Source organism: Festucalex cinctus, chromosome 21, assembly GCF_051991245.1.
Source record: "Festucalex cinctus isolate MCC-2025b chromosome 21, RoL_Fcin_1.0, whole genome shotgun sequence".
NCBI classification, from domain to species: Eukaryota; Metazoa; Chordata; class Actinopteri; order Syngnathiformes; family Syngnathidae; genus Festucalex; species Festucalex cinctus.
Window position 1 is genome coordinate 3,053,351 of NC_135431.1, and position 12,288 is coordinate 3,065,638.

The 12,288-nt window shown below is 38.1% G+C and overlaps 1 protein-coding gene across 5 annotated transcripts in view; it reads right to left on the reverse strand.

Moving 5' to 3' along the window:
• Positions 1-12,288, reverse strand: part of sgk1 (serum/glucocorticoid regulated kinase 1) — a 27,822-nt gene continuing 15,534 nt past the window's right edge. For 3 of the 5 annotated variants that reach the window (XM_077510596.1, XM_077510597.1, XM_077510598.1), the window contains 9 exons: positions 6,212-6,287; positions 5,710-5,785; positions 5,340-5,528; positions 5,115-5,246; positions 3,553-3,789; positions 2,724-2,819; positions 2,490-2,645; positions 2,318-2,407; positions 1-791 (listed from right to left, as the gene is read on the reverse strand). In XM_077510596.1, coding sequence (XP_077366722.1) covers positions 624-791; positions 2,318-2,407; positions 2,490-2,645; positions 2,724-2,819; positions 3,553-3,789; positions 5,115-5,246; positions 5,340-5,528; positions 5,710-5,785; positions 6,212-6,287 — 1,220 coding nt within the window. In that variant the 3' untranslated portion in view covers positions 1-623. Of the gene's footprint in view, positions 792-2,317; positions 2,408-2,489; positions 2,646-2,723; positions 2,820-3,552; positions 3,790-5,114; positions 5,247-5,339; positions 5,529-5,709; positions 5,786-6,211; positions 6,288-6,397; positions 7,701-7,881; positions 9,204-12,288 lie in introns of those variants that run through there. The other 2 variants (XM_077510599.1, XM_077510600.1) reach the window with 2 other exon arrangements.

The following is a 12,288-nucleotide window of genomic DNA, read 5'->3' on the forward strand; positions in this document are numbered from 1 at the left end:
TTTTTCTACTAGTGCACTGATTTATTTATTTTTTTCTAGTGAGGACAAAGTGTACTAGTATCAAGGATACGGAATCAAAGAAGAGGTTTGTTCACCTGGCCAAAAAGATGTTTTTTCCCCTTCTTTTTCTTAAAGGGCAACGTGTAGGGGGCGCTATGCTCACAGATTCAGACAACATAGCAAGTTTCTCTGTTTTCTTCACCTTTGTGCAAAATGATGGGTTGCCATGACAACCGTGCCACAGCGCCCTGGCGTGTTAAAAAGTGCGACACATGGGCGGGGTGGGGGTGGGGTCACTGTTAAAAAAAAAAAAAAAAGGCACCTTTGAGGATAAACAGCCGCTCGGTAACATTCAGCTCGCTCCCTTTTTCATCCCATCACTTTCGAAAAAATACAAACAAAAGGAATGTAGCAGCAAAGCCAAAAGGATGACGTCGACGTGAACCAACAAACAAACAAACGTGTGCTTTTTTTCGACAAACCATTTGTCAGTATTTACACACAGCAGTTTGTTGCAAAGTGACGACGAGTTTTTTTTTTTTTTGTTGTCCTCCCCTTAAGATGCCAGTCCAGGCAAAAATGTGTTACGCAATCCTCAAATGGGTGGGGGGGGCGTTTGTTTCCTATAGGTAGGAGTCCATGGCGGGCGCGTAGGAGAATCCCACAAAGGCCTCGGCCGCCTCCTTGATGCTGGCCGTCGCCAGCGCGCTGTCGGGCGAGCATCCGATGGAGTTGGGCACCGGCTCGTCCGTGAACTCGGGGTCAAAGTGCCGCAGGTCGTTGGGGCCCGTCTGGAAGACCACACAGGTGAATCTTGTGAGAACGACTTTTTTTGGGGGGGGGGTCATAAATATTACTTTTGAACTACATCAAATGATTTATGTTGTGCAGTTTGCATCATGTTTTATTTAAATTTTTGTGTCCTGATAGCGGTTCCTATTTGGGGGTTAATTAATTAAGACCTCCCCAGCAAGGTTATTATAATTAATGCACAAACTAACAAAATAAACCAATATATATAGTAGCAAAATAAGTTGTCAGTTGTTTGGAAATTGTAGTTTATCAGGCAATATTTAATAACTTTTTTTTTTTTTTTAAATCTTGCACTCTAAAAATAATCTACATATTTAAAAAAAAAACAAATAAAAAATTGCAGTTTATTATGCAATATTTAATGACTTTTTAAAAATCTTGCACTCTAAAAATTATATAAAAAAAAAACAAAAAGCAAAATTGTAATTTGTCATTTATTACGCAATATTTCATGACTTTTTTTTTTAACTTGCACTCTAAAATTAATCCATATATTTAAAAAACAAAAATATTGCAGTTTATTACACAAGATTTAATGACTTTTTTTTTTAAATCTTGCACTCTAAAAATAATCCACATATTTAAAAAAAAAAAATAAAAAAAAAATTGCAGTTTATTATGCAATATTTAATGACTTTTTAAAAAATCTTGCACTCTAAAAATTTTATTAAAAAAAACAAAAAGCAAAATTGTAATTTGTCATTTATTACGCAATATTTCATGACTTTTTTTTTAACTTGCACTCTAAAATTAATCCATATATTTAAAAAACAAAAATATTGCAGTTTATTACACAAGATTTAATGACTTTTTTTTAAAAAATCTTGCACTCTAAAAATAATCCACATATTTAAAAAACTAAAACTAATTAAAAAACTAAGTCATTACAAAATATTTAATGACCTTTATTTTTTTTATCTTGCACTCTAAACTTAACCCATATATTTAAAAAACAAATAAAAAATTCAAGTTTATTACACAAGATTTTATTACTTTATTTTAATCTTGCACTCTAAAAATAATCCAAATAAAAAAAAAACTATAACTAGTAAAAATTTTAGTTTATTATGCAATATTTAATGACGTTTTTATCTTGCACTCTAAAATTAATCCATATATTTAAAAAACAAATAAATTGTAGTTTATTACACAAGATTTTATTACTTTATTTTAATCTTGCACTCTAAAAATAATCCAAATTAAAAAAAAACTATAACTAGTAGAAATTTTAGTTTATTATGCAATATTTAATGACGTTTTTATCTTGCACTCTAAAATTAATCCATATATTTAAAAAACAAATAAATTGTAGTTTATTACACACGATTTAATGACTTTTTTTTAAATCTTGCAATCTAACAATCCATATATTTAAAAAAAAAAAAAAGTAGTTTATTACATTAATTTAATGACTTTTTCTAATCTTGCACTCTAAAAACAATCCATATATTTAAAGGCCTAAAACGAATTTAAAAAAAAAAAGGTAACAGCGCCATTTTCTTACCACGTTGGGGTTGAAGGGCGGCGTGATCTTCTTGGCGTTGAGCTCGTCCCAGTTGATGGGCGAGAAGAACATGTGCTTCTTAATTTCCATCTGCGCAGACACAAATGTTCCTTCCCATCAGTCAAGCGTAAGTAAAGAAGAGCAAACGTGACAAACGAGGGGAAAAACGGACAAAGTCGTCGTCGCAGCCGAGCCGCTTGGTGCGGTCCTTCTGCAGGAGGCCCTCCAGGAGGTGTCGGGCGGCGTTGGAGATGTTGGCCTTCAGCTGCAGAGGTTTGTTCAGGATGTTGTCGTACATCTCGGCCGTGTTGCGGCTGTAGAAGGGAGGCTGGCGGGAGAAACGCCGCTTTTTAGCGTGGCGCCGCTAACGCGAAAGAAGGCGCCGAGCGACGGCGGCGAGGCTCACCAGGCCGTACAGCATCTCGTACAGGACGGCTCCTAAGCACCACCAGTCCACCGTGCGGTCGTACGGTTGCTTGTGCAGCACCTCGGGAGCCAAATACTGGGGGGGGGGGATTATACGTCAAAATAAAATCTTTAAATCTCTGAATTTTTTCCCCACCCTTGATTAAAAACAACATTCAAAAGACAACATTAGTTTGAACCTAAAAAAAATAATAAAAAAATAACATTTTTAGAAGATTATGACCAAATATTTCTGTTTATGACGTTTGAGGCTTATTAAAAAAAAGACGTTATCACTGCAAAAAATAATAACGGTAAACATTTGTCTTATTTTGACAAACTTGGGAGCCTCAAAATCAAATCTATAAAGCTCTGAATTTTTTTTCCCCCTAAAAGTTTTTTTTTTTTTTTTTTTTTTCCCTTGATTAAAAACAAAATGCAAATGACAATATCAGTTTGAACCAATTTTGCATTTACTTTTTCTCCACCTTTGGTTATTTTAATGTATCCAGAAACCAAATTATGGGCTTTCAAACATTTTTTTTTTTTCCCCCAACTTTCACTTTATATGTGGAGTCATTAGGTGATAAATGTTTCTCTGGCGCCATCTTGTGCCTCCAATTTGAAATACAAGAACCAAAGAAATCCAAATTCTGAAAAAAAATTTTTGTTTGACTTTTGAGGGTTGTTTAAAAAAAAATCACACACAAAAAAAAAGTAGTTTGTCTATTTAGAAATTAGATCATTTGATTCTTCAAGGGGAATTTTTTGGGGGATATTTTCACAAGATTTGCTGTGAAAACTTTCAATTTGCCAGGTTTTGTGCTCACCTCGGGCGTTCCGCAGAAGGTGGAGGTGGTCCCGTTGGGCTCGATGTTCTCCTTGCAGAGTCCGAAGTCGGTGAGGACGACGTGACCCTGCGAGTCGAGCAGGATGTTCTCGGGCTTGAGGTCGCGGTAGACGATGTTGAGCGAGTGCAGGTAGCCCAGCGCGCTGGCGATCTCCGCCGCGTAGAAGCGCGCGCGCGGCTCCAGGAAGCAGCGCTCGCGCTGAAGGTGGTAGAAGAGCTGCAACCGCAAAAAAAAAACGACATCAGCAGATGACACACAAGAAGAGTCGCCTACAAATTCAAAACTTTTGCAATGAATGCGTGTGTAATGTGTTTTGAAGACATTTTTACGGGTGTTATTCATTTGGAATTTCTTTTAACTAACTGATTTTATGTTGTGTTTGTTTTGTGTTTCTGTAATGGCACCTTTTTTTTTTTTTTTTTTTTTTTTTTTTAGCATTTTGCCCGGTTTTCATTTTCTGCAAATAAATGCTGGAACTGATTGGAGACCAGAGTTCAAAGCAAACATGGTGAAGCAACATTTGGCTGTTATGCTGCACACAAACGGCGTAATAGAAATGAAAACACACCCAAGTATTAAATGCTTTTAAAATAATATTAAAAACTTTTTTTTTTTTTACTCATAATTTTGATGGTCTTTTAAACATTTTCAAACCAATTACATATGAACTTAGTCATTTTACATGATTTTTTTTATCTAATTAAATTATTACAATTATTATTCAACAGTATTCACCAATTTTTAAGCTGTTTTATTTTTGCTAGTTTGTTTTAGCATTTTTTTGATGGGCCAATCTTAACATTTTGTTTTTATTAAACTTAATCTGAAATTGTTTTTTTTAAAATAAAACCTAATCTTCTTATTATTTTTTTTAATTAAACTTCACTTTCCTGTCATGTATAAATCTTAAGGTGACAATGTGGTTGGGTTAACATTTTTTTTTTTAATGAAACCTAATTATAACTTTTTTTTATTAAACTTGACATTTTTTTTTAATTAAGCTTGATCTTCTTCTTATTATTATTTTTTTTATTAAACTTCATTTTCCTGTCATGTATTTTTGCAAATCCTAATATGGCAATGTGGTTGGCTTAACTTTTTTTTTTTTAATTAAACCCAATTTTAACATTTTTTTTTAAATTAAACTTAACATGTTTTCTTTTCTTTTTTTAAATTAAACTTCACTTTCCCGTCATGTATTTTTGCAAATCTTAAGGTGTCAACGTGGTTGGTCGATAATAATAAAAATCCGTCTTTAACAGAAGCTGTTTGGATTGTTGTGCCTTGGCGGAGGTCTGCACTCGTTGTGGAAAGCATCAAGTTGGCAGTTAACGACTTTAAAAGGCTGAAGTATAGAAGAGAGAAAAAAAAATGTGTCTGCTGTTCCCAGATGGATTTGATGGTCCGACAATGGCAGGAAATTAACTCCGTGACACGCGCGCGCCCGACGAGCTAATTGCGGACTCCGCGGCTGGCCTGGCCCGTCCGTGTCTTCCTTCCTGACTTTTTTTTCCCTCTTAAAGGCGCCGTCGCCGACTCACCTCGCCGCCGTTGATGTAGTCGAGGACGAAGTAGAGCTTGTCGGCCGTCTGGAAGGAATAATGAAGGCCCACCAGGAAAGGATGCTTGACGTTCTTCAGCAGCACGTTCCTCTCCGACATGATGTGCTTCTCCTGACAAAAACAAACAAAAACAAAACGCGCGCGTGATGTTTTTCCCGCATGCAAGCACAGCGAGCCGATTTGCGAGCGTTTCAAGATTCCGACCTCCTTCTTCTTGAGGATGGCCTTCTTCTGCAGCACCTTGACGGCGTAGAAGCGGTCGTCCTGGCGGTGTCGCGCCAGCAGCACTTTACCGAAGCTGCCCTTGCCGATCACCTTCAGGAAGTGGAAGTCGTTGGGCTTGGCCGACGGGTTGGACGACGGGCCCAAGTTGATCTGCTGCGTCGGGCTCGGCTGCGTCGAGCAACGAGACGCATCGTTCGTTAGGACACAACAAAGGGCAAAATGACATCAAAAGATTACCCAAATAAAAATAAATAATCTGTTCATGAGTTTAGCAAGGGAAAAAAAAAAAAGCTTTGCTAGCAGGTGTACATGTTTCATCATGTAATAATTGATCACTGAAGGGACTCACAGGAGGGGAGGGGCTTGCGTTTATCAGCTCAGCATCCTGCGCGGGACTCAGGTTCAGAATGGACTGCACCTCGGGACTGAAACACAAATACAAAATATTTAACAACAAAATTGCTGGTATATTTCTACTGATCTATTCAAAACATAATATTTTTAAAACTTTTTTTTGTGCTTATTGTCAAGGAAATGTCAGATAATGTGTAACAAAACATTCAATAACATTTATCTATCCATAAATAATTTAAGTTCATGTTGGACAGCACATTTGGCGACAAAAACATATAATGTACACCAATATCTAATACTGTACTAGCATTCTCTCTCTCTTGGCTCATTACATTAGCATAGCAGTATATTAAAAAAAAAAAAAAATCTATTACATAATTTTGCTTCATGTAATCAGTTCAAATAAAACTGATTAGGACTAGCTCAAGATGCACTTCTGCACTATAATAATACAAAAACATCAAACAAATCACACTTAATTGACTGAGGTCACTGACTGTTTGCATGTGTAGGCGTTGGTGGCGAGCCTCTGGATGAAGTCGTTGAGTCCCATCCTCCTCTGCTTCATGAAAGCTGAAAGAAAATTCAAAGTCACGCTTGCGTGAAAAATCCGTCGAGGCACCAAACGCCACCGGACCATCGCGATGCCGATGCCGATGCCGATGCCGAATGTGGATTCGTACCGCTCACTAAGGCCACGAGCCCTTTCGACTTGGAGTAAGTCATCTCGGGCTGTCCCGTCGCGCTTTTGATCGTCATAATAGCGAGGAGACGAAACAAAAGAAAAACAAACAAACAAAAAGAAAGAAAGCAGCCACTTTAATGGCTTTCAAGTTTGCCTCTTTGCTTTTATGACGAACTCGGAGGGAGGCGTTTCCGGGTGGGCGTGACCCAAAGCGGCGTGTCTTCGCTCCGATTGAACGAGCCGTGCCGGTCTTGGACCAATCAAAAGCCTTAGAAGGCGAGCTCCCGTTACTCGGGCCACGCCCTCGTTCCTGTGTGCTTGCGTCAAATAACAAAAAGAAAGTGTACTTTTCATTGTCTATTTGCACAATTCTTACGCAATTACTCACGCCAGAACTTCAGAGGAAGAACCTTGTGTGACGTTAGGAGCACACCTGACTGGGAAATGATCACCGACACGATGCTAAAATGCTTAAAAGTGCCGTACTTATTATTTACGTTTTCCATAAATGCAACACGGTGCTCCCCATAACGTAAAGCGCGTAGACGTTGAATGTCAAAAAAATGTCACAAATGTTTTGCTTGAAACTGAAATTATGATATTATATCGCCGATTATTAGTTCCTGGGCTATAATTTTTTTCTTAGGATTAACAGTTCTCTACAACTTTTAATAAAATTACGAGACGTGGGCAAAGTAAGAATTCGATACGTTTCGGTGCAGATGCGTTTGCTGACTAACTCATTTGATTTTATTTCTTATGGACGATTAACTTTTGAGCTATGATTGTGCTTCAACGGGGATATACCGGCTCCTTTTCCACACAGAAAAAAAATCAAGCGTGTGAACACAAGAGCGAAGGGAGGGGGTCAGATGGAAAGAAAAAAAACAAAAAAACAGCGGCTGCCAGTGGAAAAGTACAGAGTGAGGGAATACACACTTGGGGGGGCCTGAACATACACAAGTTTCATGAAGAAAAAAAAAAAAAAAAAACTTGAGTGGCACCGTGCATAACTTGCCCTTATGTAAGACACCTGAAGCTTTATCTCGACTGACCAGATAATATCTCGAGAGCCACGTCCACTTGACCAAACAGTAAATGTGAGCTTAAAAGCATTAAAATGAGTCTTTTTGCAGCGGGTAATTTGCAAAAAGGTGATTTTAAAGTGGCTTTAGTTGCGACATCAAGTTGACAGGAAGCAAAACATATTTTGCAATTTCATCCCACAAGGATTTTAAGCCTCATTTGAAATGATATATTATAAATTGTACAAGAAGCTCAAGCGTGTGATTTCCCCAAAGTAGGTTAAGCTTACGTAATGCCCCCCCCCCTTCTGCCCCCGGCACAACGGCGTCCATACGTGACGTCTATACGTCGTGCATAAGTTAATTATTGTCCTCTTTCTTCTTTTTCTGTTTGTTTTGGGAGAGACGTCGCGTTGATGCGGATGTTGCGTTCAAATGCGGCTCGTTCGATACTCACACGTCCAAACGCTCGTCGTGTCTTTCATAGAGACGTGACGTTGTCCGGGGCAGCTGGCGAAGGTAGGCTCCGAGAGGTAATCAACACTGGGGCGCATTCCTCAGCCAGGAGGCTTTCTTCTGACGGATTTTTGTTTGGGTTTTTTTGCCTCCTCCTCTCCTCTCCTCGTTCTCGTCTCGAAGGCGGAGACGTTCCGCCTTCTTCGTTTTCACGCTCCGACTCGACTGCACTGAGATGTGCTGCGTTCAGGTGCTCAGCGAAAAGGTCGGAATTTGGAGATTCAGCGTCGCTCGACGAAAAGCAAGGGCTTTATTCGCAACTTTGTATTATTATTTTTTTAAGACTAAAGTATTAAACGTAGAGTGGTCGAGGTGCTTTAGGAGGCGGGGCTAATTTGAAACCCGAACTCTTACTCGTAAACCTACTTTTTAAAGCAGGTCACACATTCTGATGGCAACCCTATAAGTTTAAACGCTCCATTGAAACCCAAACCTAATTTGAAACCCCAATGCGAATTTAAAAGCCTACTTTGAAACCCCATCCCTCATTTAAACCCATTTGAAACCCTAATGGTAATTTAAAACCAATCCTAACCTAGTTTAAAACTCCAATTCGAAACCCTCAACCTAGTTGAAAACCCTCATTTGAATCGCTAACCCGAGTTTAAAACCCTACTTTTAAACACAAACACTAAAATCGAGCTTTGAAACGCTAATCCTGGTTCAACTCTACTTTGCATTATACTGCCCCCGGGTGGCCAAGTCGCACACAGCAGAATGAACAGCACGATGTCCATTGAATCGAGCCAAAACAAATGATTGCAAATTATGTTTGTTCGAGTGCTATTTTTCTAATTAATTTTTTGTTTTTTGAGTCCACAGAAGGAATGAAATTGAAGTAAATGTAGGTCAGCGTTTTGTGTCCCTCCCCACTAAAATAATATCCGCATTCAAAGTGCGCCAGTTTTGCTCATTGTGAAATTTTGAGCCCCGTCGTGAGCGACGCCGGCGGCCACGCCTCCTCGTGCAAACAGCGAGCGAGCGAATGAAACGAGAAGCCGCGTTGCAAAAGAACAGAGTGAAGTTTGTCGAGGGGCGCGTCAGTGGAAACAACGCGCGCCATTGTCACGACGCGGACTGAGCGCCTCGTCGTCCCTCGACAAAGGCAGCGAGTGAGAGAGGCGCTCGTCCCCTCAACGCAAATTGCGGAAAAACAAAGACTTGAGTTTTAATGGGGTCTCCACGCCACAAAAGGTCAAAAGGTTGAATAAGCGCACTGGGAGGTTGGATTTGAAAACTTTCCATCAAATTGCTTTTCGCTTGAATTGCAACGTTACTCGTGTGTGGAATTATTGTTGGGATGTGGAGGGAAGTGGAGTTCCTGTAAAAAAAAAAAAAAAAGTTGTTGGAGATTTGAGTGAAACCCAAAAACTGTGAGGCAGATGCACTAACCACTAGCGCACCATGCTGACCATCTTTTAATACAGCGTTCCCTCGTTTATCACGGGTTCCATCTTTCGCGGATTTTTTTTACAGCGTGCTTTTTGGTTTGTTTATGTTTTTTTACTTTGCACGGACGTATCTCCCCAACCCTACGTCCGACCGGGGACATACAGCCGTCCGCAGATTCGTCTTGACGAGACCTTTCCATCGGTGTCTGTCCTGCCGCTCCACAACACTGCATTCCGGAGACAGAAAATATATACTGTGCTGTATTAAAAAAATAAAATAAAATAAAAACACTTTTAACGGAAAAAAATGACTTAAATAAAAAAACAAAACAAATGATGAATAAAAAGCATTCATAATAAATTAAAAATTATACTAAAATGACAAACATAATAAATAATATTTATTTATTATGTGCTTTTTATTATTATATTTATCATATGTGCTGTATAAGTAAATAAAAAAACAACATACTTTTAATTGGAAAAAAAATACTGTAAATGGAAAAAAAATGAAGAATGAAAAAGCATTCATAAAAAATTAAAAATTATACCAAAATGACAAACATATATAATAAATAATATGTAGATATATGTGCTCTATAAGTAAATAAAAAAACAACATACTTTTAATGGAAAAAAATGACTGTAAATGGAAAAAACAAAACAAAAAACAAATGCTGAAAGAAAAAGTATTCATAATAAACAAAAACATAATAAATAAAAAATATATATACTGTGCTGTGTAATAATAAATTTGAAAAAACAACATACTTTTTTAATGGAAAAATTACTGTAAATGGGAAAAAAAATGATGAATGAAAAAGCATTCATAATAAAACTAAACATCATACCAAAACCAAAAAACATAATAAATGAAAAAAAAAAAAGATGTATACTGTAATTACAAAAAAAAACAACCTTTAGTGGAAAAAAATGACTTTAAATGAAAAAACAAAAACAAAAAAAACATGATGAATGAAAAAGCATTCATAATAAAACTAAACATCATACCAAAACCAAAAAACAAATGAAAAAAAAAAAAGATGTATATTGTAATTACAAAAAAAAAAAACTTTTAGTGGAAAAAAATGATGAATGAAAAAGCATAATAAATTACCAAAATGAAGGTAGTTTTTGGAGCGTAACACCCGCGATAAACGAGGGAACATATATATTTTTTTTTGGGGGGGGGCTGCCATGCACACAAGAATGTGTGCCACCTGTTGTGGAGCCGCCCTTGATGCCTTAAACAAACACGCACGCCCATGCCAGACGGATGCACAATCGGTGACGTCACATCAGCAACCCGACGCGCCCGTTTGGACGTCTCAACATGTTTTTGTTTTTTTTGGCTTTTGTGTAACCCAACCAATCACACCACACACGGCGGTACCTCGCCCTACGTGAGCCCGAACGGCGCCAGAAGACTTGCAAGGCCAATTTGACGGATGGCATCCAAGCTACTTTTTCCTCGCACACATTGCCGGTCCACTTGGGTGCAAATAAAAGCCGCGTGCGTGCGTGTGCGTGTGTGACTTTTACGTAAGCGCAACAGCCTCATTCACATTCATCACCCGTCAGCTCGGATCAAAACGCCGTCGCGGGGACGAGTGACTCAATGGCCGCCGGAGAGACGGATGAAAATGTTCATATGAAAGATGGGGGGGGGGCATTATGGTCGGTCATGGGCGAGTGGGCGTTTCCACTCCAGCGCTATAATATCCGTCGACTGGCACGACCTCGCCGCCCTTCCTGCACTCTCGCCAATCCACCTCCCCAGAGTGTGTGCGTGAGTCACACAGCCTGCATGGCATCCACAATATTGCTACTAGTGCCTTACATAACGCGCACACGTAGAGTCACCGAGCACTCTTTAGGAAAACATGGGAGTGGATCTTTTGTTCGCTTTAAGCCTTGAAAAGCGTTGGGTTGGGATTTGACCGTTTTTCAGAGGAGACTTCACTCTTAGGCAACTGATTATTATTATTTTTTTTAATTACTCCATCGGGGTATGGAGGACCAAAACTGCCAAAATTCAAAATAAATAAATGACTAACTAAATAAATAAATGACCAAAAATGAAAATAAAAACGGATATAAAATATAATTTAAAAATTATGTCCAAAACAAATATAAATGGAAATAAAAACAAACTATGGAAGCATATTGCATTCACTTGAAAAAATAAATAAATAAATTGTGAATTGTGATTGACCGCTGAGCAGTCACAATCTTAAAATCGGCGCCATCTGATGACAAGCGGACGGACAGACGGACAGCAAACGAAACGAGAGCTCACTTTGAGCATTTCTGGCTGGTGACAACATTTCAGCGCAGTGCGAAAAGGTCAGCGGGTCAATGCCAGATGAGTTCTGCAAAAACATCGCAGCCACCGCCTCAGCCAGTCAAAAAAAATAAAAATAAAAAATAAAAAATGGAGGAATTTTATTTTTGGAAGCCCGATAATGACGTTGCGAGTTTGAGCCAAATAATAAACGAGATGACTGTTTTGCTGAGTCATTTCAAAAGCAAACAACATGGTGGAGAGACAAACATGCAAAAATGGAAACAGGAAAATTAATTCTCATTACATGGCGGGTCAATTTGACCCAAGGTATTTTATTTTTTTTTATGAAATGTTAACTGGAGTTTATTGAGTCATGGTATAATTATAATTAAATAAATAAAAAATACCTCATTCTAAATTATATCAACTTCAAGTTAGCGGGTCCATTTGACCCTGAACACACAAAAGTAAAAATAAAAAACTAATTTTGTCAAATTGGCCTTTTCTTTTTTTATTTATTTTTTAAAGTTTTAAAGTTCTACTTGTCTGAATACACAAGTAACTAATTGATTTATTTTTACATAATAATAAAAGTGCTTCAATAGAAATCCACTTGAGTTGAAGTCAGCGGGTCAATTTGACCCGGCGCATGGCATAAAATGAGAATGAA